This window comes from Mandrillus leucophaeus, unplaced genomic scaffold (genome assembly GCF_000951045.1).
Source record: "Mandrillus leucophaeus isolate KB7577 unplaced genomic scaffold, Mleu.le_1.0 Scaffold433, whole genome shotgun sequence".
Taxonomy (NCBI): Eukaryota; Metazoa; Chordata; class Mammalia; order Primates; family Cercopithecidae; genus Mandrillus; species Mandrillus leucophaeus.
In genome coordinates, this window is record NW_012104621.1 from 2,505,373 (window position 1) to 2,532,288 (window position 26,916).

At 50.5% G+C, this 26,916-nt stretch overlaps 1 protein-coding gene across 1 annotated transcript in view; it reads left to right on the forward strand.

The window, feature by feature from the left end:
• The window catches only part of COL15A1 (collagen, type XV, alpha 1), a 145,243-nt gene that overhangs the window by 26,336 nt on the left and 91,991 nt on the right, over nt 1-26,916 (forward strand). The window contains exons 3-5 of the mRNA XM_011993764.1: nt 18,415-18,962; nt 20,141-20,215; nt 22,003-22,083. Of these exons, the coding sequence (XP_011849154.1) occupies nt 18,415-18,962; nt 20,141-20,215; nt 22,003-22,083 (704 nt within the window). The remainder of the gene's footprint in view (nt 1-18,414; nt 18,963-20,140; nt 20,216-22,002; nt 22,084-26,916) is intronic.

The window sequence follows — 26,916 nt, forward strand, 5'->3', positions numbered from 1 at the left end:
GTGAGTGTGTGTGGACGTGGGTTAGTGTGTGAGAGAGGGTCTATGAATAGATTGTGAGTGTGTGAGTAGGTAAGTGTGTGCATGTGTCAGTGTGTGCTTGTATGAGTTTGGGATGAGTGTGGGTGGAGGTGCATGAGTCGGTGTATATTGGAGTATATAAATGTGTGTGTAAGTATTTGTATATCTGTGTGTTTGTGTGGCATGAACCTTTGAAAGTGTGTGTATGAGTGTGTGTTATGAGTATGTGAACCTATGCGTGTGTATGACAGAGTGGTAGGAATAACAGATTTGTTCTGTGTATGTGTGGATGTATCCGTGTGTGCATGTGTGCCTGTGTGTCAGGGGGCCAAGGGGCAGGACTTCTCCTGTAAGGCCTCCTCGATCCCCCTCCCTCTCTCATCCCCAGCCCTGGAAAATACTGCTTGAAACCCCCTGGTCTATGTGTCTACACTGGCCCTGCCAGCAGTCCTGTGTCCCCTTGGAATGCTGGGCCTGACGGCCTCCAGGAGCCGTGGGCTGTAGAGCATCCGTGTCCAGAAGGTCACTGCATGCTCCCATCCCCTGCCCCTCACGTGCCCCCGACAGGCCCCTTCTTCTCCGTGCCATTTTCCATGTGTTTTCCTCCCAGAACCCTGAGCTGAGCCCTCCAGAGCTGCCTGCTGGGTGGGGGTGATGACTCATTTCAGTTGATGTCATCCTCAGGATTCAAGGCCCTCAATGCACTCAAAGAGTCTTTGTTCCCCAAATGGAAAAGGAAAGTCCATACGCCGAGAAGAGCTGAGTACGAAACTCTTCCCAGATACCCATGGCTGCTCATGCCTGCCCGCACCTGCCAGCCTTCACTGTGCCACCTGGTCCACATGGTCCCTGGGCTGGCTCTGTGCCCAGGATCCAGGAACCAGAGGTTGAGGGAAGGGGGTAAGGAAGGGATGTAAAGACCCCCACCACAGCAAGACAGCAGGAACCACCGCTTCTTCCTGAGGTTGGATGTGGCTCTTGCACTGCGGCTAACTGCTGCCACGACTGAAGGGTCTGCATGTGTGCGCATGCATGTGCACATGTGTGAAGGGAGCAGTGGCGAGCAGAGCCGGGTCACAGGATAGGGGAGTCACCCCATGCTCTCAGCAGAGCCGGGTCACCAAATGGGGGAGGCAGCCCACGCTCTCAGCAAAGCCAGGTCACAGCATGGGGAAGCCACCCCACGCTCTCTCCCTCCGGGCTGCCCTCCTCAGTTCCTTATCTGCTGGGCCTGTTCATCAATTATGTTGCTAATTCTCTTGTGGCTAGCAGGTGGTTTTGAGGCTGAACGGAGATGCTGTGCACTGACAGCTTGAGAGTGCCCAGCCCTGGTCAGCACCCAACCCAACGAGCGAGAACTCCCAGTGTTTCCCAAATGCTCACTACACACCAGGCCCTGTGCTAAGTAGGGTTCTCACTGTGTTGTCTGTTCTCGCGATGGCTCTGTGAGCCAGGTCCTAGTGCTGCCCCACCCTACAGATTAGGAGGCTACAGGGAGGCGAGGTGACCTGCGGAAGGCCCATGAGTGGCAGACCCAGGACTAAGCCTAGGTCTGTCTGATGCCAAAGCCCAGGCAGTTAGCCCTTACCTGTGGCTGTCACTTGAGAGTGGGCATCAGATCGATGCAGGCCAGACCCTGAAAGACTCTGATTCCATAGGCCCAAGCGGGGGGGGCAGACCTCTGACTTTTAAAAGCTCCCAGGGTGACTCTGATATGTGACTAGGGCTGCAACCTTCACACCGTGCCACCCTACCTAGTCCCATTTGAATCTTGACTCCAACTGCTTATTAACCTCATGGACTTGGAACAGTAATTTAAGCCTCAGTTTTCTAACCTGTAAAATGGGGATAATAATGTCATCCATCTCATAATCAAGTGTAAGGATGAAGTGATTTGTGGAAAGCCCTTTGAACAGCACTTGGTATGCAGCAAGCCTGCAGAAAATTTTAGCTGCTGATACTGTTGTTTCTTGGCATTCTGTTCATTGAGAGTCCCCTCTGCCAGGCTCTGTGCTGGTTGCCGAGGACCGAGAGATGAGTTGGCATGGCCCATGCCCAGGGCCCATGTCGAAGCATATGAGAGCAAGGGGTACTGGCCACTGGACTGCAGACGGATGAGGGTGTCTGGGAGGAAGGGTGGAGGGGGACCGTGGGAACACAGAGGTGTGCAGCTGTGCCTGGGAGAGCCACAAGGAAAGCTTAGAAGGCAATGGGCTGTAACAGGCAGAGCCCAGCTTCACATCTTCAGTGCTGGCTGCTGCACTGAGGATTCTGAGTGAGTGACTTCCTGTCTCTGGGGCTTGATTCCCTCCTCTGCAAAATGAGAGAGTGATCCCTGCATTGCTTCCCTCCTGGCAGAAGGAACAGGTGAGAGGATGCTTTGGAAACAGGAGAGGATACTGGACAGGTGAGGACTACTTCCTGCTGGGCTAAGTGCTTTTCAGCTGCTGGCCAGGAAAAGCAAGCTTCAGCCAGGACCCCAGCTCCAGGCCTCCTCAAATCGTCTTCTCCTCAGTTTAGGTCAGAGGCTCAAGAAAGCAAGAACGAGAGAACAAGAGAGAAAGAGAGCAAGAGAGAAAGAGAGAGAGGGGGAGACAGAGAGGGAGGAGAGCTTATACAGTAACTTCATTGAGCAGGAAAATTCCTATGCTATATATGAAAACCGGAAAAGAGAAGGAGGCGTTCTAAGTTTATATGTAGAAAAATGCTCTTCTGTAATTCAGAAAAATAGAGTCTTTGATTGTGACCGAGCCAGGTCTCCTTTCTAAGTTGATCCAGGATTTTTTCCTTGGCAGGGAAACAGTTCTTTTTCTAAGAAATGCATCGGGTGATAGGTTTTTCTAAGAACCTCTCGCATCTTTGCTGGGTGCAGATGGACCGTCAGGCACCGTGAGTTGTGTTGTGTTCATTTTCCTCAGAAAGGGAGTCAGGTGGAACCAGGAGCCCCCGGAGACTCCACCCTGGGTGGGGCTGAGTTTCCACACAGGCAGAGAGCTGTGACATTTTCCTGAGCACAGTGCTCCTTGCCTCTGGCCAGGCCTTGCTGGCCAAAGACAAGGAAGTCTATGGGGAGGGCTGGGTTTGTCCCGGCCCCTGTTGGAGTCATTCCTTCCAGGCCTGAAGGCTGTGGACTGAAAGAACCGGCAGTTAGGGGTGGTTAGAAAAACTGAAACACAGGCAGGAGACAAGGAGGAGGCAGACGATGAGGTTGTCAGACCTGGCAAGGGCCTTTGGAAAATATTTAGTCCAAGGCTCCAGTTTGACAGATATTGAACCTGAGACTCAGAGAAAGGAAGGGACTGCTCAAAGTCATATGCCAAGTTGGTGGCAGAGTCCACCTTGCAGGCTGAGGCCCTTTCCACCACCCCATGCAACATCTGAGAGGTCAGGATGTAGAAGTTGAGGCCGACTTGTGTGTGGTCTCAGAGGGGTAGAGCTAGGCCCAGCCAGGTGGGTGAGAGTTGCAGGGAGAGTTGCCTCAGTTCAACATGAGAAAGGACTTCTGAAGACTTCGAATTGTGCAGCAATGGTCAGGTGGCCGTGAGTGGAGATGAGCAGGTGGAAGCCAGGTGGCTTTGGATGGGTGAGCATCGTAGGAGGCTCCTCCCCAGATGGTGAGCTGCACTGTCCCACATAGTCTGCGGTTGCTGAACTCCTGTCCCTCCAGGGAGGTGGGAGAAAGGGAAGTCACATGCCAGAAGGTGTGATTTAGACATACCCAGGGTCCTTGGGGGCCACCTCTCTGTAGGGGTGTCCAAAGGGCAGGGAAAGACCAGTCCTAGAAGATGCAGGAACCCCACCCTCCCAACTCTCTGGCAGGACAAGCTGACAAAGGGCAAGGAAGAGGGACACGTGGCTTCTCCGAGGGTCTGCCCCCATGCTGCAGGCGCAGAGGAGGGGCATTGAACACCTCTTCTCCCCAGGGGCTGAATGCCAGGAAACTCAGGCGAGGGGAGCCCTTCTGGGGTCCCAAGGGCAGTCCCCCCACCTTACCCTACATACCCTCATCCTACTGGTCCAGCCCCAGGCCACAGGCAGTATAGGGTCATCTGGACCCTCTGAGCCCCGGCCCCCCAGTGGGAATACACGGATCCGCTTGCAGGAATCACCGTGGCCCCGTTTAAGCAGACTGAAGTGTGCCATTGGTCTTTAGAGACGTGTGTGGGAATGGTAGAGACGCAGGAGGGGCACCTTCGGCCTTCCCCAGCACTCGGTGCAGGGAAACAGTCGAGGAAGGAAGGGAGGCGTTATGGGTTCTAGGCCTGGCTTGGCCACACTCACTGCATGACCTCAGACCTGCTCTCTTGGGTCCCTTACAGACCTCTCGGTTTGAGTCTGTTATTGGGATCCCAGTTCACAGCCCAGGTGAAAAGCCTTCCTTGCAGTTGGTGGAAGCGCAGTTCCCGTAGAGACCGCCAGGGGCCGCTGCCGCGCACAGTCCGGGGCGTCCTCAGCCTCCCTCGCGCCTCTGTCGGGACATCTCCGTAGCGTTCCTTCACCAGGAGCGGAGCGAGCAACGCTCCTTAGCCTCCTCCGGCCTTAAATACTAACTATCGCGAGCGCTGGGCTCAGGTCCCGGATGATCATCTGTGAGAGGGAGCTTTGCAAAGCCAGCTACAGTTCTCTAGGGAGGCAAGGCTCCAAAGCTCAGGCTAGTACCGGGCACTGCTTCAGGACCCCACAGATGCAAGGACTGATTCCATCCCATCGCACGGAAGGGGAGACCGAGGCCCAGCGGGGTAGGGGAGGTGCCAGATGATGTCCCCGAGCCTGTGGCAGAGAGGAGGAGGAGAGGTGAGGGTTCGCTCCTGTTCTTCATCTCTGGCCAAATCGCTGTCATCTGTGTGGAAGGAAAACCTGAACCCTGCTCTGTTTGTTTCTTCATGGCTGGGATTCCGCCTGGTTTCCATGGAAACTGGCTTTGGGCCCTTGGGAGGAAAGTCGCACCCTGCCCTGACTGCTCAGATTTCCCTCTGCCTCTGAAGCCGTCTGATTTCTCCTCTCTGCGCCCTGAGGAGGGGCCACCCTAAAACTGCACTTTGGAGTGTGAGCTAGATTTGAGGGAGGAAGGCTCAGGCTGTGTCTCCCTGTGTCCATTCCTTCATCTCCTTGGCTCTGTGGATGTTTAGAGGAGGGGGGATGACTTTGGCCCTTTTTGCAGAGTAAGATTGGGGCCCGCGTGTGTTGGGGTGCTGCTGAGCCAGACTGGAAAGAGTTAGATGTGAGAAGATGGGGAAGAGTGATGTCACTAGAAGGAATAGCATGAGTGAAGGCAAAGACAGAGGGGGAGAATGAGGAGATGAAGCAGAAGGTGTCTTGAATGGAATTTTGCTTTTATGCTGATGGCACTGGGGAGCTCAGAGGGGTAGAGCTAGGCCCAGCCAGGTGGGTGAGAGTTGCAGGGAGAGTTGCCTCAGTTCAACATGAGAAAGGACTTCTGAAGACTTCGAATTGTGCAGCAATGGTCAGGTGGCCGTGAGTGGAGATGAGCAGGTGGAAGCCAGGTGGCTTTGGATGGGTGAGCATCGTAGGAGGCTCCTCCCCAGATGGTGAGCTGCACTGTCCCACATAGTCTGCGGTTGCTGAACTCCTGTCCCTCCAGGGAGGTGGGAGAAAGGGAAGTCACATGCCAGAAGGTGTGATTTAGACATACCCAGGGTCCTTGGGGGCCACCTCTCTGTAGGGGTGTCCAAAGGGCAGGGAAAGACCAGTCCTAGAAGATGCAGGAACCCCACCCTCCCAACTCTCTGGCAGGACAAGCTGACAAAGGGCAAGGAAGAGGGACACGTGGCTTCTCCAAGGGTCTGCCCCCATGCTGCAGGCGCAGAGGAGGGGCATTGAACACCTCTTCTCCCCAGGGGCTGAATGCCAGGAAACTCAGGCGAGGGGAGCCCTTCTGGGGTCCCAAGGGCAGTCCCCCCACCTTACCCTCCTTGCCTCTGGCCAGGCCTTGCTGGCCAAAGACAAGGAAGTCTATGGGGAGGGCTGGGTTTGTCCCGGCCCCTGTTGGAGTCATTCCTTCCAGGCCTGAAGGCTGTGGACTGAAAGAACCGGCAGTTAGGGGTGGTTAGAAAAACTGAAACACAGGCAGGAGACAAGGAGGAGGCAGACGATGAGGTTGTCAGACCTGGCAAGGGCCTTTGGAAAATATTTAGTCCAAGGCTCCAGTTTGACAGATATTGAACCTGAGACTCAGAGAAAGGAAGGGACTGCTCAAAGTCATATGCCAAGTTGGTGGCAGAGTCCACCTTGCAGGCTGAGGCCCTTTCCACCACCCCATGCAACATCTGAGAGGTCAGGATGTAGAAGTTGAGGCCGACTTGTGTGTGGTCTCAGAGGGGTAGAGCTAGGCCCAGCCAGGTGGGTGAGAGTTGCAGGGAGAGTTGCCTCAGTTCAACATGAGAAAGGACTTCTGAAGACTTCGAATTGTGCAGCAATGGTCAGGTGGCCGTGAGTGGAGATGAGCAGGTGGAAGCCAGGTGGCTTTGGATGGGTGAGCATCGTAGGAGGCTCCTCCCCAGATGGTGAGCTGCACTGTCCCACATAGTCTGCGGTTGCTGAACTCCTGTCCCTCCAGGGAGGTGGGAGAAAGGGAAGTCACATGCCAGAAGGTGTGATTTAGACATACCCAGGGTCCTTGGGGGCCACCTCTCTGTAGGGGTGTCCAAAGGGCAGGGAAAGACCAGTCCTAGAAGATGCAGGAACCCCACCCTCCCAACTCTCTGGCAGGACAAGCTGACAAAGGGCAAGGAAGAGGGACACGTGGCTTCTCCAAGGGTCTGCCCCCATGCTGCAGGCGCAGAGGAGGGGCATTGAACACCTCTTCTCCCCAGGGGCTGAATGCCAGGAAACTCAGGCGAGGGGAGCCCTTCTGGGGTCCCAAGGGCAGTCCCCCCACCTTACCCTACATACCCTCATCCTACTGGTCCAGCCCCAGGCCACAGGCAGTATAGGGTCATCTGGACCCTCTGAGCCCCGGCCCCCCAGTGGGAATACACGGATCCGCTTGCAGGAATCACCGTGGCCCCGTTTAAGCAGACTGAAGTGTGCCATTGGTCTTTAGAGACGTGTGTGGGAATGGTAGAGACGCAGGAGGGGCACCTTCGGCCTTCCCCAGCACTCGGTGCAGGGAAACAGTCGAGGAAGGAAGGGAGGCGTTATGGGTTCTAGGCCTGGCTTGGCCACACTCACTGCATGACCTCAGACCTGCTCTCTTGGGTCCCTTACAGACCTCTCGGTTTGAGTCTGTTATTGGGATCCCAGTTCACAGCCCAGGTGAAAAGCCTTCCTTGCAGTTGGTGGAAGCGCAGTTCCCGTAGAGACCGCCAGGGGCCGCTGCCGCGCACAGTCCGGGGCGTCCTCAGCCTCCCTCGCGCCTCTGTCGGGACATCTCCGTAGCGTTCCTTCACCAGGAGCGGAGCGAGCAACGCTCCTTAGCCTCCTCCGGCCTTAAATACTAACTATCGCGAGCGCTGGGCTCAGGTCCCGGATGATCATCTGTGAGAGGGAGCTTTGCAAAGCCAGCTACAGTTCTCTAGGGAGGCAAGGCTCCAAAGCTCAGGCTAGTACCGGGCACTGCTTCAGGACCCCACAGATGCAAGGACTGATTCCATCCCATCGCACGGAAGGGGAGACCGAGGCCCAGCGGGGTAGGGGAGGTGCCAGATGATGTCCCCGAGCCTGTGGCAGAGAGGAGGAGGAGAGGTGAGGGTTCGCTCCTGTTCTTCATCTCTGGCCAAATCGCTGTCATCTGTGTGGAAGGAAAACCTGAACCCTGCTCTGTTTGTTTCTTCATGGCTGGGATTCCGCCTGGTTTCCATGGAAACTGGCTTTGGGCCCTTGGGAGGAAAGTCGCACCCTGCCCTGACTGCTCAGATTTCCCTCTGCCTCTGAAGCCGTCTGATTTCTCCTCTCTGCGCCCTGAGGAGGGGCCACCCTAAAACTGCACTTTGGAGTGTGAGCTAGATTTGAGGGAGGAAGGCTCAGGCTGTGTCTCCCTGTGTCCATTCCTTCATCTCCTTGGCTCTGTGGATGTTTAGAGGAGGGGGGATGACTTTGGCCCTTTTTGCAGAGTAAGATTGGGGCCCGCGTGTGTTGGGGTGCTGCTGAGCCAGACTGGAAAGAGTTAGATGTGAGAAGATGGGGAAGAGTGATGTCACTAGAAGGAATAGCATGAGTGAAGGCAAAGACAGAGGGGGAGAATGAGGAGATGAAGCAGAAGGTGTCTTGAATGGAATTTTGCTTTTATGCTGATGGCACTGGGGAGCCATTGAAGGCTTTGGAGCTTGTAATAGGAGCAGATGACTGCTAATGGTCACCTAGATAGTGAGCTGCTTGAGCGCACATGTTCCAGGCTTAGCTCCATGTCTCCAACGCTACGCAAGGCACAATGTGGGGGCTTTAGAAATATGATCAAATTCATGAATTGGAAAAGTAAGTTGAAAAACCCCCATTGGAAATGAAGCTGTCTCTAAGCATTTATGAAGTGAGAGAATAAGACTGGTCAGATGTAGCCCCAGGAGGTGTTTGAAGGCAGTGAAAATACATAGAATAAATCACAGTGGATGTGGCTCTGAGAGTCCATCTGGTCTAACTCTCTGATGGAGAAACTGAGATCAAGGATGGGGAGCAGCTGGCCCAAGGTCACAGACAGAGTCTTGAACCTGAGTCCTTCCTCCCCTCCCTGGGTCTCTCATTGCCCCATGGATTCCTGCCTCCCACATGGGCTCCCTGGGTCAGTGGACCCAGCGTTGTGGAGGTGGGAGGGAGCCTGGACTTTTCAGGTGATGGATGGGCATGCAGTGAGGTCATTGTTGGATATTGGACTGGAGCCCAACCCCAGTGACTCTCACCAGGGCCTCAGACTGTGAGCCTGGCACCTTCAATTCTGGAATGCCTAGGATTTGTTATATATGTATATACTTTGAGTTCTAGGGTACATGTGCACAACATGCAGGTTTGTTACATATGTATACATGCGCCATGTTGGTGTGCTGCACCCGTTAGCTCGTCATTTACATTAGGTGTATCTCCTAATGCTATCCTTCCCCCCTCCCCCCACCTCATGACAGGCCCTGGTGTGTGATGTTCCCCACCCTGTGTCCAAGTGTTCTCATTGTTCAATTCCCACCAACGAGTGACAACATGTGGTGTTCGGTTTTCTGTCCTTGTGATAGTTTGCTCAGAATAATGGTTTCTGGCTTCATCCATGTCCCTACACAGGACATGAACTCATCCTTTTTTACAGCTGCATAGTATTCCCATGGTGTATATGTGCCACATTTTCTTAATCCAGTCTATCATTGATGGACATTGGGTTGGTTCCAAGTCTTTGCTATTGTGAATAGTGCTGCAATAAACATACGTGTGCATGTGTCTTTATAGCAGCATGATTTATAATCCTTTGGGTATATGCCCAGTAATGGGATGTGGAATGCCTAGGATTTAGTTCAGCCAGCAAACACTTCCTGAGGACCTGCTCAGGGACAGAGCCTGGGTGTGGGGGGGACAGGGAGAAGTGGACCCCAGTTCCTATACTTAAGGAGGTTCCAAGATGGTAGGGTCTGACACCTCTGTAATATAATGCCATATACGCTACATAGAGTCAAGGCCAAGTGCAGGAGCAGGAATGCCCAGACTACCTGGTGGGGGAATCCAAGAGGACTTCATGGAGGAGGTGATGACATTGAAGTTGGGTCCTGAGATATGTGGAGCAGTTCCTCAGGTGTAGGGAACAGCATATACAAAGGCTCAGAGGTGTAAAAGGTAGGACCCATTCAGGATACCTTGAGATTTCCAGTATGACAATTGCATGGGGAAATAGCAGGGTAATAATAATAGTGAAAGAAATGGCAGCTACCATTTATTAAGCACTCTGTGTGCTAAACAGTGTTCCAAACATTTTAGGTATATTATTTTATTTAAGTCACACAATTGTCCTCTAAGAGAGGTATTATTATCTGGGGATAAGTGTGGGCCACTTCCAAGAATCCTCAGGCTGCAGAGTTCCATGATCAGCCCCCATCGGCATGCTCTGTGCCAGTCCCCAATCCCCTCCAGAATGGTGGGATGTCTTCCCACCAGCTGTGATCTCCACCCTCCTCTCTTCCTGCCCAGCTCCAAGCCATCCCAGGTCAAGCCCATGGACCCTGTTGCTGGGCTTGTTTGTCTTGGCTCCCTGGCTTCTCCTCTGCTCCCTGGTGGCTGCCTGAGCAGGTGGCCCTCCTGCTGGAGGCCAAGGGGAAATGAGCCAGCAGGCCCAGGCGCAGCCACGAGTGAGTGTGGGTCACTCCAGGCCAGGGTCGTCCCCCACCATGCCATGCCATGGGACAGTGGATGTGGAGGGATGTGGTGGGGGTTGCTGAGAGCAGGGCTGGGCTGCTGGGGCTGACTTGGGCTTGCTCTAGATTCATGGCTGGGCTCCCTCTTGGCGGACCCTGTGGAAACAAGGCCTGCGGGCCAGCGCCTATCCATGTGTCCTGTCTTGAATGGCTGAGGCCTAGGGGGATGGAGGGCGGGAGGGTTAGGAAGGGATCTTTTTTGCAGACTTTGGTTTTTGTTAAGCTTATACCTTGCATTTCCCATCTGTCGTCTCACTGAATCCCCACATGGGAAGTGGGCAGGGACCTCCCCTGATAGCAGGAATTCATCGCCCAAAGGCTTTGTGTTTGGTAAAGAGCAAAGGCAGGATCTCATCACAGCTGTGTCCAAAGAGGAGGATGTTGTCCGCTGCAGGCTGCCTCCTTTGCCCCGTCTCCAGCTGACCAACCACCGGCCAGGGCCTGGAGTGGTCGGGGGCTGTGGGAGGGCTCTGGGACTCATGGTACCAAGACTCTGCCCCCCTTGCTTTGCTGCCCCATCTGTCGCTTCCTGGCTGTGCCTCCTGGTCATGGAAGTCTCCCTGAACATCAATTTCCCTATCTAGAAAACAAGGATGTTGGATAGATTCATGAATTTTTGTTTTTACGCAGACTCCTGGGCATAAGAATTCCCAGAATTGCCACGCGCAAGCATGGATCTACTGGCCATGGGAAGCACTGGGCTGGTTTAAGCAATGAGCTTTCTGAGTGGGAGCCTCTGAGGCCCGTCTCCTTGTGTCCCCTGAACCCCTACCTGGCCCTGGATCCCTCAGAGACACCACTTGGAAACAAGCCACAGGATGTGAAGCTCTGGCACTTTTACTGTCTGTGGCACCAGGAATTTTCCCAGCAGAAAGAGGCTTCCCCCTCCTGTTCCCAGCAGGAGAGAGAAAGGAAGTAGAGGAAAAGCTTTTTACTGGATTGGACAAGGGAAGAAGAAAGCAGAGCTATCAGTAGGGTGTTTGTGGTTTTGTTTTGTTTTTATCTTTAAACCGTGGAGGAGAGAAAAGAAATCTCAGTGGGATGTTTAGTTTTCTTTGTTTCTTTTCCTTTTTTTTTTCTTTCTTTCTGTACAAAGATAAGCTGAATCTGAGGGAGGAAAAGCAAGAAGAATAGGTTTTATGATTTCTAAAAGTGGATTCAAGGAGTTAATCTCTTTAAAAATATGTAAATGTCTTTACTTTTCATACCATGTATATGCCATAAAATAGGAAAAAGTATAAAAGGATGTCCAGTGAAAAGCAAGTCTCCCAGCCCCCAGTCACCAACTTCCTTCCCTGGAGACAACCGCTGCCCCCAGTTTCTTGTGTATTCTTCTAGAGATACTGTAATATACCATATATATTTAAATATCTCTTATATATTTACTTTGTATTAGTACATATATTTCCAAATGATAGCAATTCAATTCTGCACCTTGTTATTTTGTCTGTTTGTTTTTACATAATACATCTTCTTGATTTTTTCATGTTAGCACTTAAGGAACCACATCTTTTGAAATGCTGCCTTGGATTTCATTGTGTGAACCTATCATAATTTATTATATTCATCATTCCCAAAGATGGGAATGTTAGGTAAATTTAAACCACGATGCAGTGAATATTTTTGTATGTACTCTATATTTCACGTATGAACTTTATCTGTTAAAAAATTCATAAAAGTATGACTGCTGGGTCAACAAGTACATGCGCATTTGCCATTTTGATAAATGTTATCAAATTGCTTCCCACCACATTATACCAATTTATGTTCCTGCCAGCAACGCAGGAGGCCTGCTGCCTTAAACCCTTGCCAACACAGCGTATTCTGATCTTTGCCAGTTTGATAGGGAAAATGGTATCTCTTCGTAATCTTAACTTTTCATTTTCTCATTATGAATGAGGTTGAGTATTTTTCATATGTTTAAGATTTTAATTTCTTTTACTGTGTCTAGAATTTCCTATTCTTTGCCCATTTTTCTTTTGGGTATTCATTTGCTTTGCATGTTAGAGAAATGAGTTTGTTACTGTGATTTTTGTAGCAAATATCATTTCATGGTTTGGGGACTTTCTTTGACATTGTGGGGATTATCATTATTATTATTATTTGCTATGCAGAACTTTATTATTTCTATGTGGTCAAATTTAACCAAATTTACCAATATTTTAACTAAAATTAATTTCTGTTTTAAAGCAAGTCGTGAACTGGAGAGGATAAACATTCAATTGAGAATCAAATCTGAGTTCATGGCCAGCAAACACTTCCTCTCTGTTAACCTTAGTTTAGTCTTTTCTAAAATGAGGGGATTGGAGGCTGGGCAAAGGGGCTCACACCTGTAATCCCAGCACTTTGGGAGGCCGAGACAGCAGAATTACTGAGTTCAGGAGTTCGAGACCAACGTAGGCAACATAGCAAGAACCTGTCTCTACAAAAAAATGAAAAAATTAGCTGAGTGTGGTGCTGCATGCCTGTAGTCCCAGCCATTTGGGAGGCTGAGAGGTGGAAGGGTCATTTGAGCCTGGGAGGTGGAGGCTGCAGTGAGCTGTGATCATGCCACTGCATTCCCACCGGGGCAACACAGCAAGACTCTGTCTCAAAAAAAAAAAAAAAAAAAAAAAAAAGAGGGGATTTGATAATATGTACACATTCATTCATTTGTTTGTTCATTCACTCATCAGCCCTGGGTTGGTTACTGGGAACACAGATGGCCCAGTGGGAAGAGAAACAAGTGACCCAATAGTGACACGCAGGGGCTATGATAGAGGACCCCAGTGTGTACAGAGAGGGCTTCTAATGTGGCCACCAGAGGGGAGGGTGTTGGTGCGGGAGGTGAAGCGAGATTTCAAGGGAAGCAAGGCCTGGGCTGATGAGCAGGAGTCATTCAGTGAAAATAACTGGGCTGGGCTGGGGCAGATGGCACACAGGAAAGCATTCCTGGCAGGGGTGGGAGTCCCTGGGACAGTGTGGGGTGCTCCGGGGCTGTGTCAGGCATGTCACAGAGTAGGGAGTGCAGCTTGGTCCTGACCACAGAGGGCCCCTTGAGCCAGGTGGCAGCAGCCTGGTCAGCCCTGGCCCTGAGGGCCATGAATAATCATATTTTATAGAAGATTTTCTAAGCAGGGCAGCAACAGGATCAGATGTGCTCTTTTGTCACGGAGGGGTTAATCATTTTTATAAAAATTGTATGAAATATTTTCCATGAAATTAGCGATGAAGAAAAATATAATGAATACTTCTTTTGAATACCACCTAAACAATTAACGCTATTACTACAGTTGAAAAGCCCTGTGGACCTCTCCCAAATTGTGTCTCTCTGCCTCCCCTAAATGTTGGCAAGAATATGCTGCTGGTGGGTCTGTGACATGACACAGTTGTTTCAGAGAACAATTTTGCAACATTCAGGGAAGTTGTAGGTGCACATACCCATATTATCCAATGATTCCACTTCCAGCTGTGGAATTACCTGCACAGGCAAGCAGGAGGAGATGTATTTAAGGAAGTCTATGGTAGTATCGTTTGTAATATTGATGGAAACCTCACTTTCCACCAACAGAAATGTGAATCAACCCATTGTAGCTTATTTATACCATAGAGTACTGTTGTGAAAATATAAGGCCAGGCCAGGCGTGGTGGCTTTCTCACGCCTGTAATCCCAGCACTTTGGGAAGTCAAGGTGGGCGGATCACCTGAGGTCAGGAGTTCGAGACCAGCCTGGCCAACATGGTGAAACCCTGTCTCTACTAAAAGTATAAAAATTAGCTAGGTGTGGTGGTGGACACCTGTCATCCCAGCTACTCAGGAGGCTGAGGCAGGAGAATCGCTTGAACCCGGGAGTCAGAGGGTGCAGTGAGCAGAGATTGCGCCATTGCACTCCAGCCTGGGCAACAAGAGCAAGACTCCGTCTCAAAAAAAAGAAAAGAAAATATAAGACCAGAGTCACATGTATCAGCAGGGATAAATCTAAAAAATACAATACTGAGTGAAAAATAAAAGCAAGTTCCAGAAGAATGCATGCATCATGCCACCATTTACATGAGGTTTCAAACACACACCATGGTTCTACATTCTGTTGGAAACACATATCGAGTGAACATACAAATGCGTGGGAGTGATAAACACCAAATTCACAAGAATGGCTCCTGCCAGGGCATGGGCAGAGGAAAAGGACCGAAGAGAGTTCATGAGAGCTTCGGCTGAATTGATATTGTCTGTCTTAAGTGCAGCGGCGGGCACATACTTGTTCCTCATAATATTATAATTATTTTTTTTAAAGACAGCTCTCACTCTGCCACCCAGGCTGGAGTGCAGTGGGGTGATCATAGCTCACTGTAGCCTCAAACTCCTAAGCTCAAGTGATCCTCCCAGCCCAACTTCCAGAGTAGCAGATTACAGGCACACACCACCACATTCTGCTAATTTTTAAATTTTTTTTTGTAGAGATGAGGTCTTTCTATGTTGCCCAGGCTGGTCTCAAACTCCTGGCCTCACCATTCTTCCTACCTTGGCCTCTTAAAACACTGGAATTACAGGTATGAGCCACCATACCTGACCCTATTTTAAAATTTTTAAAAATGATATATATATAGAGAGAGACAGGGTCTTTCTTTGTCGCCCAGGCTGAAGTGCAGTGGCACGATCGTAGTTCACTGCAGCCTCAAACTCTTGGGTTCAAGTGATCCTACCACTTCCGCCTCCCAAATAGCTGAGACTACAGGCACACATGACCACACCCATTAATGTGTAATGTATTTTATTTATCCATTGTTTTTCAAAATGATTTTGACATATAATCACTATAAATAGTATTGAGATTTTTTTCCAAACTAAGTCTTTGAAATTTAGTTTGTAGTTTACATTTATGACACATCTCAGTTGGGAAGACCCATATTTCAAGTGCCCAATAGCCGTATGTGGCTACTGGTTATCATACCAGACAGGGCAGGGTCTGGTATGATAGAACCCTAGAAGTCACCAGTTACAACCTGATACAACCTTATCCACAGATAGAGTTGTGTCAGGTGACCTCTGCGGTTCTTTTCTAAATGAGCAAGTCTAGATGATGACAACGATGATGATGATGATGATGATGATGATGGCTACTTTTTTTCTTTTTTTTTTTAGACAGGGTTTCTCTTTGTCACCCAGGCTGGAGTGCAGTGGCATGATCATGGCTCACTGCAGCCTTGACCACCTGGGTTCAAGCAATCCTCCCACCTCAGCCTCCTGGGTCGTGGGGACTACAGGTGTGTACCACCTGGCTTTTTTGTTGTTTTGTGGAGATGAGGTCTCACTATGTTGCCCAGGCTGGCCTTGAACTCCTGGGCTCAAGCAATCTGCACTCGTTGTCCTCCCAAAGTGGTGGGATTACAGTTGTGAGCCACAGTGTGTCCAGCCATGATATCCACCACTTTTTAGGCATTTGCCATGTGCCAGCACTTTGTATTATGTCCTTTAACCCTCACAACAAACCTATGGGCTAATTACTCATGTTTTTAAAAATTGTGGTTAAACATACATAGCATAAACTTTGGCATTTTAACCATTTAACAACCAAGTGCCTCATATTGTTCTTTATACTGTATTTTTTTGTGTAACCTATATATTTCATAATAATTGAGGTTAGTACTGGCCGTGAGCAGCCTTCTCTGTGAGTGTTGTGGAGTCGGGGTCGGGGCACGGCAGTCAGGGCGTCTCCCTCTCCCAGCCACCGAGTACACGTACCCATTCATGGGAAGTTTGAGTTCCTGGACCACCTGGAGTCTTGACTCCATCCTTCTTGCTGCTGAAGGGTCATTGATACAGTAGGCAGACTAGGTGGAGCCCCACCCACCACCCTGGTAGAGACTCCCCCATCTCAGTGAGGCTGCAGCAGTGAATCAGCCAGAAATCACACCAGCCGTGGCTCGAAAATGTCCTGCCACTTACTAGCTGGGTAACCTCGGGCCAGTCATCTCATCTTCCCAAGGGATAAGAGCAGTGAATTTCCAGGGCTGCTGTGAGGACTAAGTAAAACTATGCATGAAAACCACATTGTTATTATTCCTTATAAGGGAGCTCAAGGGCACAGAGGCAGGCTCCCATGTCAGCCTTGCTTTCCTAGTCAGTGCTGCAGGAGTGATTATCCCTGTCCATTGACCTCTTGACGTTGTTCAGTGGATATAATAAAAATAAAGAATAGTGAATGTTTGTTGCATTGCTACCATTATTAACCAGGGGTTTCCCTGGACTGTCTCATTTAGTCATTCTTTTGGAGCCCATTCTAGTGCCTGTATGATAGAGGAAGACACTCAGCCTTGGAGTGGTTCAGTGACTCACTGGAGGTCACAGAGCTACGTAGTTGTGTCTAATAAGACGGTGACAAGTTGGGTAAACTGGAAATCAGGCTGATTCCTCAGGTAGGGCTTTCCTTAGAGGGCCCCTCTAGTGTTTGGGGTTTTTTCTGGAGACCAACCTGCCAAGTCCCCAGAAATCACTCAGGGTCTCAATGGCCTCTGGCCTTTGGCCATAGCCTGGACAGCCATCAGGTGAGTCTGCCCTGCCCTCTGGCCTCCAGAGGAGGACACCTCTTGATTCTGATCCTCACTCATTCCAGGCCTCCTCATCTGGTTGAATCCTCAGGATCTGGTTTCACTTCCAAGGCCAAAGGGTGTTACTTGTCCATTGTCCTGGCTGCAGTCGTCTTGTCCCCCTCTCTCTGGGACCTGCCTTCCTGTCTCACTGCTGGTACCTTGGTTACCATGTTGCTGCAAGCCAGGCTGCAGCCTTCTCGTGGGGAAAATAGTTGGATGGGCCAACATTCTTGAGCCTGGGGTCTTTTTCAGGACACCATAATGGAGCCCCATCATTTCTCCCCGCAAGGTGTGGTGGCATAGCCTCTGGGGTCAGATGCTCTGGGTTTGAAACCTGCATGCAACTTACCTTGAGCAAATTTGTTAATTTCTCTAAGCCTCAGTTTTCTCAGAAGTAAGATGGGGATAACAGTACCTAACCTCGTAGGCTTGTTGTGAGGATTACATGAGCTAATGTATGTAGAGAGCTTAGAGCAGGGCCTGGTACAGAGAGAGTGTAGGGAATGTGGATGATGATGATGGTGATGATGATGGTGGTGATGATGATGATGATGATGATGGTGGTGATGTCAAAGGCAATGACAATGATGCAAATTTCAATTGCTCTGAGGCCTGGGAACACTTCATTCTGTCCCTGATTTTCCCCTCACACTGGAGGGACTTAAACAATAGACCTCAAAACAAAACAAACCTATCAGGTTTTTTTTTTTTCTTTTTTTTTTTTTTTTTGAGATGGACTCTCCCTCTGTCACTGAGGCTAGAGTGCAGTGGTGCAATCTCAGCTCACTAGAACTGCCACCTCCAGGGTTCAAGTGAATCTCATGCCTCAGTCTCCAAAGTAGCTGAGATTACAGGCATGTGCCAGCACACCTGGCTAATTTTTGTATTTTTAGTAGAGTCGAGGCTTTACCATGTTGGCCATGCTGGCCTCGAACTCCTGACCTCAAGTGATCCACCCGCCTAGGCCTCCCAAAATACTGGGATTACAGGTGTGAGCCACCATGCCTGGCCCCTGTTCAGTTTTATAGTGGGGAAAAAAAATCTCCAAGTTGATGGGGGAACATTGTATATTCTAGGGATTACTCATAAGCATTTTCTAAACTGCAGGTCATGAACTTTTAGTGGGTTACAAAATCAATTTAGTAGTTCATTACCAGCATGTTTTTAATAAAATGAAACAGAAAAAGAATAATTAAATGGAAAGAAAAATATTTGAGTGCCTGGTGAGTATTAAAAGCCAATCATGTTCTATGAAACTTTTGTTTCAGTGTTACAGATATCTGTCTACACGTGTGTATATTGGGTTGCAATGTAAATGCATTTCTTATTGTGAGTCGTTGTCAAAAACGTTTGAAAAACAACCATTTAGGAACTACAGTTTCAGTGGGGTTCCTGAGTGATCCCGTTTCACTTGTGACTGTATTTCTTCCTCATTTTCAAGCAGAGTGGAATATACCTGTAAGGCATGGTCTCTCTCTCCCTCCCTGCAGAGTCTGCTTCCCAGGGTCACCTGGACCTCACGCAGCTCATCGGTGTCCCGCTGCCCTCGTCTGTATCCTTTGTCACAGGCTACGGTGGCTTCCCGGCCTACAGCTTTGGCCCTGGTGCCAATGTCGGCCGCCCAGCCAGGACTCTCATCCCATCCACCTTCTTCAGGGACTTCGCCATCAGCGTCATGGTGAAGCCCAGCAGCACCCATGGTGGTGTGCTCTTCGCCATCACTGATGCCTTCCAGAAGGTCATCTACCTGGGCCTGCGGCTCTCAGGTGTGGAGGACGGCCACCAGCGGGTCATCCTCTACTACACGGAGCCGGGCTCCCACGTGTCCCAAGAGGCTGCTGCCTTCTCGGTGCCCGTGATGACCCACAGGTGGAACCGCTTCGCCGTGATTGTCCAGGGTGAGGAAGTGGCCCTCCTCGTGGACTGTGAGGAGCACAGCCGCATCCCCTTCCAGCGGTCCCCCCAGGCTTTGACCTTCGAGTCCAGCGCTGGAATCTTCGTGGGCAATGCAGGAGCTACAGGACTTGAGAGATTCACTGTGAGTCAAAGTCCCACTTCAGGTAGACCAGGGAGGTGGATGGTCAGAGACTCACCATGCAATAAATGGAGCAACTATTATTATTAGTATTTTATTATTATGTCCTCAAAGAGGCATGCGTGTTATGACAGGAAATAACACTAGGCCTGGAACCCCAAAACCTAGATTTTCATCCTCAGTTTTCAACTTATCTTGTAGATTTGAGACAGTTATCTGGATTCTCTGATCCTCTCTGTTTCCTTATCTGTAAGTGGAGATAAGAAAGCCTACCCCACAGGCTTGTAGGTCAAATAAGATAACCTGTGTGAAAACACTTTGTACGTTTTAAGATTTTATATAAAAGAGCAAGGTTTGTTATAGCCCTAAATGGTTTGATCTTTGGATATGCGTGGCAATTGCACTTAAGTAATTTCTGAAAAGGTGGGATACACTAGAATACCAGAGTGAGAGGTAGCTTTTCCCTCCTTCTAGGCAATGTGCACTTAAAAAAATTAAACTGACTTTACTATCAAAATGGGCTTTTATGTATAAAGCACTCTAAAGATCACTAAGTTATTGTAGGTACTCATTTAGTCAGCCCACGTATTTACTGATGTCTCATTGGTGAACAGGACAGCACCATGGGCTGGAGTCTGGGTTTATCTGGAGTAGAGTGAAAGACACTGGAGAATGTTAAGAAGTTAAAATCCGATGGGCAATTTTTAAATGCTCACTTTGGGAGCCTCGTGGAGAGGAAGCTGTCAGGTGTGGGGAGAGGGGCTGAGAGTGGAGGCAGGGAGGCTGCAGCAGCCCTTCTTGGGATGGGCCTTCAAACCCAGAAGCGTTGAGCTGCAGGGGAAAGAGCTTTCTGAGAGAGGGAGACGTGTGTTTCAGGGCCTGCCACTAACAAGCTGGGGACCTGGAGACAGGAGGCTGCTGTAGTGCCCATACTTGAACACTATGCTCCCCAAGGACCTCTCTGGCCCAGGGGTCAGTATGATACTGGCCCAAGGAGAATCCCCCCATAACTGAGAGTGGGCCAAGAGGTGGCCTGGCTTTGTGGTTGAGGCCACAGGCCATACATCCTCACTCCCGTGCTTTTACCTGTGCTTCTCCATTACAAAAACAATCAAGTCTTCCACTGGCAGTCATGCTGTGAACATGCAAACCATGGCTTCTGATCCCTCTCTTTCCCCCAGGGCTCCCTCCAGCAGCTCACCGTGCACCCTGACCCCAGGACTCCCGAGGAGCTGTGCGACCCCGAAGAGTCCTCGGTGAGCTCCCCTACCATCCCACAGAGGGCCCTGCAACCCCAGCAGCTAGGGCCTGGGGAGGGCTGGATGCCCAGACAGTGGCGTGGAGTTTCTGAAACCTCTCATTTTGGCAAGTGCTGCCTCAAGTCCTATTTTGGGCTTTTGGCGTGATTTCACTTTTTAAAGAGCGTCAGCCATCTCTGGTGCGGGGAGCTGTGTTTCTTATAAGGTGTCAGGATCTTCCATGGCTGTGGCCGTCAATGGCCTGCTTTCCTGCCTTCTTGCCAAGAAATGGTGTCAGGATTCTAAAATCAAAGTTAAAACTGAGATATTCTGGGAGTAAAGTCCCATAAAAAACGATCCTCAACTTAGCTTTTATGCTTGGCAAATGATTTCGTTCATAAGCTGGTGGGCAGGAAAAAAAAAGATGACTCCTTCTTCCTTCCCTCCTTCCCTTCCTCCAAGGATTGACTGAGCACCTGCTGGGTGACAGCCCTGGGTAGGTGCTGGAGATAAAGGGATAACTGGGAACTGTTTAATAAGCTGCTCATATGCACTTCCATACCAAAATACAGTGGCAGAGCGCAGTGTGATGGGAACACGGGGAGATCCTCAAACCCAAACTCAACGTGTCAGGTGGGAGCAGGAAGAGGAAAGAGGCGGAACTTGAAACAAGTTAGGGAGCAGGTGATGCCTGAACAATGGCAAGGGTGAGTCCTCCCAGGGAGAAGGGGTCCCAGGATGCAGTCAGAGGTGAGCAGAAGGTAGCATATTCCTACAATTCCTGTTGCTCTTTGGGTGGCGTCAACCCTGCAACAGAACATAAATTGATCTCGTTAACTTTATGAAAAACAAAATGCTGTGGATTCTGTTGGAAAGTCCCTGAGAAGTGGCATTTGGACCCATGAGAATGCCTGTGTTCCATGAGCCGGTGGTCCCAGCCTGACAGTCATGTGATGCTGATTAGTGTAGTCTTGTGTTCGTCTCTGCATTACCAGTAATACTGAAAAAGTAGAAACAACCCAAGGGTCCAAGAACAAAGGACTGGTCACAAAATCACAGCACTCGGGCTCCTTGTCTGCCTTTAGGAGGCTAATTAGAAAGATTAGGTAATGCCAGGAAGTCATGATTCGGCTGTAATGGTTCCCAGCGCAAGATTCCAGTGACAGCCTCACAAAGGTTGGGAGAGTGGTGGGGACCTGGATAGAATGAAAGACCGTATGTTAGAGTGTAAAATGATTGTGTATTTTGTTTGAGCAATAAAATGTGGAAAGAAATATAATGAACAACCAGGCTGGGTGCAGTAGCTCACGCCTGTAATCCCAGCACTTTGGGAGGCCGAGGTGGGTGGATCACTTGTGGTCAGGAGTTCGAGACCAGCCGGGCCAACATGGTGAAACCCCATCTCTACTAAAAATACAAAAATTAGCCAGGTGTGGTGGTGCATGCCTGTAATCCCAGCTACTCGGGAGGCTGAGGCAGGAGAATCATTTGAACCCAGGAGGCAGAGTTTGCAGTGAGCCAAGAGTGCACCACTGCATTCCAGCCTGGGTGACAGAGTAAGAGGGACCCTGTCTCAAAAAAATAAAAAAATAAAATAAATAAATAAAACAAATAACCAACCATGCACACTGCACACCCGCTGTCTCCTTAACCCCACTCTGTCTCTGATCGACACACACACACATACACACACGGTTCCTCTGTAGGAGAGTCGGTTTGTCAGTTTCTGTGACTTTCCCAGTTGTCCAACTCTTATGGGCCCTGCCCACTCTGCCCAGTATGTGGCACAGTTTGTCTCCACACAGGCATCTGGAGAGACCAGTGGGCTGCAGGAGGCAGACGGAGTAGCTGAGATCTTAGAAGCCGTCACCTACACTCAAGCCCCGGTGAGTACTGGGGTGCTGTGCCATGTGATCTTGGTCAGCTTTTAGCAGGCTGAGAATTACTAGAGGGACCCCAGAGCCCTGGGTCTGACCTCTTTGTTTTCAGACCTGTGAGCTTAATCGTTGACTCATCTGGGAAGGTCAGGAAAGCCAACCAATGGGCACTTTGCAAAATCCCCTGGTGAACTGGAACACCAGCTCCCTTAGTGCCACCCTGTGTTCGTGACCATCAGAGGGCTGTCAAGGGCAAATGCTGTGCTCTATTGCTTTGGAACCTTGGGTAAAAAGCCTGTGGCCTTGGGTAACTTACTCAACCATTCTGAACCTCAACTCCTCTTCCAAGAATGGTGATTCTAATAGCCCTATCTCATAGGGTTGTTTCCAGGGTTAGATGATGAAGTACAGGGACAGGCCTCAGCCCAGCATCTGGCATGAGAGAAACGGCCCTGAACGATGGCTCTTGTTACATTTGCTCAGGGCTCCAGCTGTGAAAGCACAGTCAGGACCCTAGTCTTGTGAGTCACAGAGTCCTCCAGGGAGCTCATTTCTGACGCATGGGAAAGGCAATCCTAACTTCCAGTGTCCTAGACCTCTTCCCTCCTGGGGATGCACCCTGTGGCTGAGACGTGGAAGTGGTTTTGAAAGCACTGAGTCAGACTGTGGGGACTATGGGGATACCCAGGAGCCTGTTTTTAATGAAAACAGCAAGCAGCAGCGGAGTCACTAAATACAGCAGAGCTTCAGCTGTCTCCTTGCCTGGTTGGGCTACTTTGTAAACTCATCTCTAATAGAAATCAGGGAAATGGAAATAAGGCAGTGGCTGGAGATTACAGACCTTGGGCAGCAGCAGGGCTGTGGATGCAGCAGAGCTGTGGATGCAGCAGAATAGAACTAGAGTCTGTTAGCACTGGAAGAACCTAAAAGTCCTTCTGTACATCTCTTTCTGTACAGAGGTGTACAGAAAACTGCCCTTTGTATACAAACTGAGCAAACCAAGGCCCAGAGAGGGGAAGACACTGACTCAAGGGTGTGTGGGCAGGACTGGGTTAACAGCATGAGTCTCCTGATGACCATCCATGGAGTCATGGCCTGGGTAGTATTGCAAAAGTCCATCCCCAGGATGGCAGCCAACTCTTGGCCAGCTGGGATGAAGGAAGTCAAGGGTCCAAGTTGCTTGCCTACCTAGTGATTGGGGAGGGCAACTGCTTTGGGTGGTGTGGCTATCCTGTGTGCCCATCAGCCCTTGGCCATCCCACTGGCATGTCCCAACCTGGGGCAGCAGGGCACAGAGTGGCCTTCACATCTGATGCTGCCCTGTGCACCAGTTCACAATTCACAGTGAGGCCAACTTGGGCAGAGGTGCCACAGCCCAAGGTGGCCCTGAGAGAGGGACAGGAAAGGAGAGTGGGGTTTGAGCCTGAGGTGATCACCTCAGGATAGGGAGAGGAGTAAGGCAGAGAAGCTTGGGATGGGGCACCGGAGCTGGGCAACTTTGGACAGACATAGAGAAGTGGGAGGGGAAGGAAGAGAATTGGCATTTCTTGATACCACTGTGTACTTGGTGCTACTGTATACATGATTTCACTTTTGTTTCTTGCCACCCTGAAGGTAGGTGGCATCAACCCCATTGTGCAGATTCAGAAATGAATGCCCAGGAGGTGGGGTGGCTCTGCCAGGGTCACAGGGTAATGAAGTCAGGACTCAAGCCAGGCCCCACTGACTCCCCAGCCTTGGACCCTCCCCAGGACCATAGCACTGCAGGCACTGGGGCAGATGTGGGGCACGTGTCAGCCAAGGGGGGCTATGAAATCAATCCCCAGACTCTCTGGAAAAGTGAAAAAGAAAAAGTTGTTGGTGATTTGATGGACTTGGTGGCCTCTGGGGAACCTCAAACACTTTCTTTCCATGCTTCCCCAGCCCCACTTTTCTCAGTGGTTTTATGGGAACTGGTGCAAATCAGAGTTCCACCAAGCGTGAATCCCAGCTCTGCCACTTACTGACTCTTGACCTTGAGCAAGTGACTTAAGCTCTCCAAGGCTCAGTTTCCTCCTTGGTTACAATACAGCGGACCTGCCTCACAGGGTTAGTGTGAGAATTAGACGAATTGCCCTGTGCAAAATGCTTGGACAGTGTCTGTTGTTGCTACTGTTGACCAATGAAACCCATTGGTTGTGAGGATTAAGGGAGGTGATGTGATGTGTCAGAGAGCAGCTCAGGGCTGGACTCAGCACCGGGCATAGTGCAGATGCCTTGTTCCCCTTGGGGCCTCCTGGTTGGCTGGTGGCTGGGGCTGACAGGCATGCCAAACCCCTGTGGCTGCCTTCAGTTATTAAGGGGATTCCCCTGGGCTGTGCCTCGAGGCCTGGCGGTCCTGACCTTAACCTGTCTGTTCCCGATGGTCAGAATGCCTTCCCTGTGCGCCTGTCTGTCTGCGCCACAGTTCACGCGCTTCCGTGTGCTTCCATTTCCTTTAGTCTCATTTGCAGGGAGGTGTTTGGAGTCTCTTCTACATAGGAGGGCACTGAGGTCATGGAGATGATTGCTGGAGGCCACCCATCCTGAAGGTGGCAGAGCCAGGTCTCCAGCCCAGGGTCCAGAGTGCACTCAGTCATGCCACCCCTGAGCTGGGGACTTCCCCCTTTTAACATCTCCTGGAAGGGCTTTATGGCTTTTTTCAGCCGCCACCCTGTAGGACGGGGAATTTCCCTCTTCAGCTCAGACAGTCCCCCCCTCCCTTGTCTGTCTGGCTTCTTTCTTGGAATGAATCTCACTTCCCCATCCTCAGCCTTTCCAGCCTGCCACCCTTTGAGACATGAGCCATCACCAGTGAACTGAATTGCAGACTTTCTGAGTGGACAGGGACTAGAAAGTCCGCCCCCCTTGCTCTCTTTCCCACTGAGGGTCGGGGTCCTTGCTATCCAATTCTTTGCATTTTCAGAAAGTTCTATGCTGTTGGAATGAACATCCCTATGGTTCTCAGCCCTGGCTGTGCATCAGGGTCATTTGTTGTAAGTGTGTGTCGGGGGTGGGGGTGGCATGGGGGTTTGGGGAGGCACTGTGGGTGGGGCTTGGTCTTTAAAAGCAGATTCTTGCCTGGGCTGCAGACCTGGATGTTCAACTTCAGTAGATCTGGAGTGAAAGATCCCTAGAATCTGTATTGACAAAAAGCTCCGCAGGTGATTCTGGTCCTCAGCCAGGGCCTCTTTCCCAACCACACCCAGATGCTCACAGTTCTCTGGACAGACCAAGCACTTTCTCTCCTCCATGGCGCCTTAGTTCCTGCGGTTCTGTTTGCCTGGAGGGCCTCTCCCAGCTCCCCTTTCTGCGTGGCAAGTTCCTACTTAGCCTTCAGGCTCCAGTCCACATCCTCTCCTTGGAGGCCATTGTTTAGCTAAGCCCCCTCCTCCCTCTTGGCTCTCACTCCCGCCATCCCATGCCATCACACCGAATCGTGGTTTGTTGGGTCTGGTCTAGGTCTGGGGCTTCTCCATTGCCTGACAACTTGAGGACAGACGTTCTGTCTTAGTTATTCATTTCTGTGTCCCCAGGGCTCAGCCAAGGACCTGGCACACAGTAGGGCCTCTGGAAATATGTGCAGAATGAGTAAATCTGATTGTGTGTACGTGAGCCTGAGCTCAGCAAATTGCAACACTTTTAATAACAGTTCTTCGGACTTGAGATTCCTATTTTGTCACAGGCCACACTGGATCCCCATCCACGTTGACCTCTGAAAACCAAAGCTACCTACTTGAGGCAGGTCCTGTGACCCTCACTCCTGAGGGTCAGCTCACCAGAACCATGCCCTGTCCTTGCAGGGGGCTTGGGATGCCTTGTTGGGAGTTTGACAAAAGAAGTTTTTGGCTGATGGGATGGATTCCAACTTCAGCCACCCTGAGTTACAGAGCTCAACCCCCATCCCGTTGTCTTCCTGTGTTTCCCGAACCCTCACCTGCCCTGCCTGCCTCATCCCAAAGCCCAAATGCCTTATAGAGCACCTTTGCTACCAGCCACCAGCAGCCTCACTCCAGACTAGAGATGAGCATTCAGGGGCTTGAGCATTGGTTCCTGAACCAGTGATGGAGTGGCTTTTGCCTTGATCCCTCACAGGGAGAGGAGAGAAACCTCCTGGGTAGGGGTCTTCATCTACCCTGCTAGATGAACATCCATCTGGGTGAAATGGGGACATCCCACCTGGTCTTGTTCACAACCTTCCCTGGGGAGGTACCTGCTCTGTGCTCCTACTGCTGCCCTGGTTCCTGCCTTGTGGACTTCTTTAGCGCCACCTCCCAGTCACCTGGCATAAGCTCAGCTCCCCTAGTCCATGATCACACTGCCACCAGCGAGGACTCTCTAAAACACACAGCTGCCCCCACCACTTCCTCGCCCAATGCTTCCCAGTGGCTGTCTGTGACCCTTGGGTTCAAGCCCATTCTTCTCCCCATAGAACCAGACCCTCCCTCTCCCTGCCTCCCTGGGCTCTGTTCCACTGCTTCCCTCCTCAAGCCCTGGGCTCTTGCCACGCTCAAGTTGCCAGGCCCTGACTTCCATCAACCCTCCACCCCTGTGCTCTGAAACCCTGCTCATTCTCCAAGGCCCAACTCCTTAAAGCCTTTCCTCCCACCTCCACCCTGAAGATTTTACAGTACAGTAGAATCCATGGTGATTGTCTCTGGGTGTTAGGACTCAAGGTGATTTCTCTTTTTGCTCATCTGCACTTACAGTGTTTTCAGTAATGAATATGGAATATTTCTGTACTAAACATAAAGGTGTGCTTAGCCCTTCCATGCATTTTCTATTTCCTGCCTTCAAGTAGTTCTTTATTGTCCTCATTTTTAC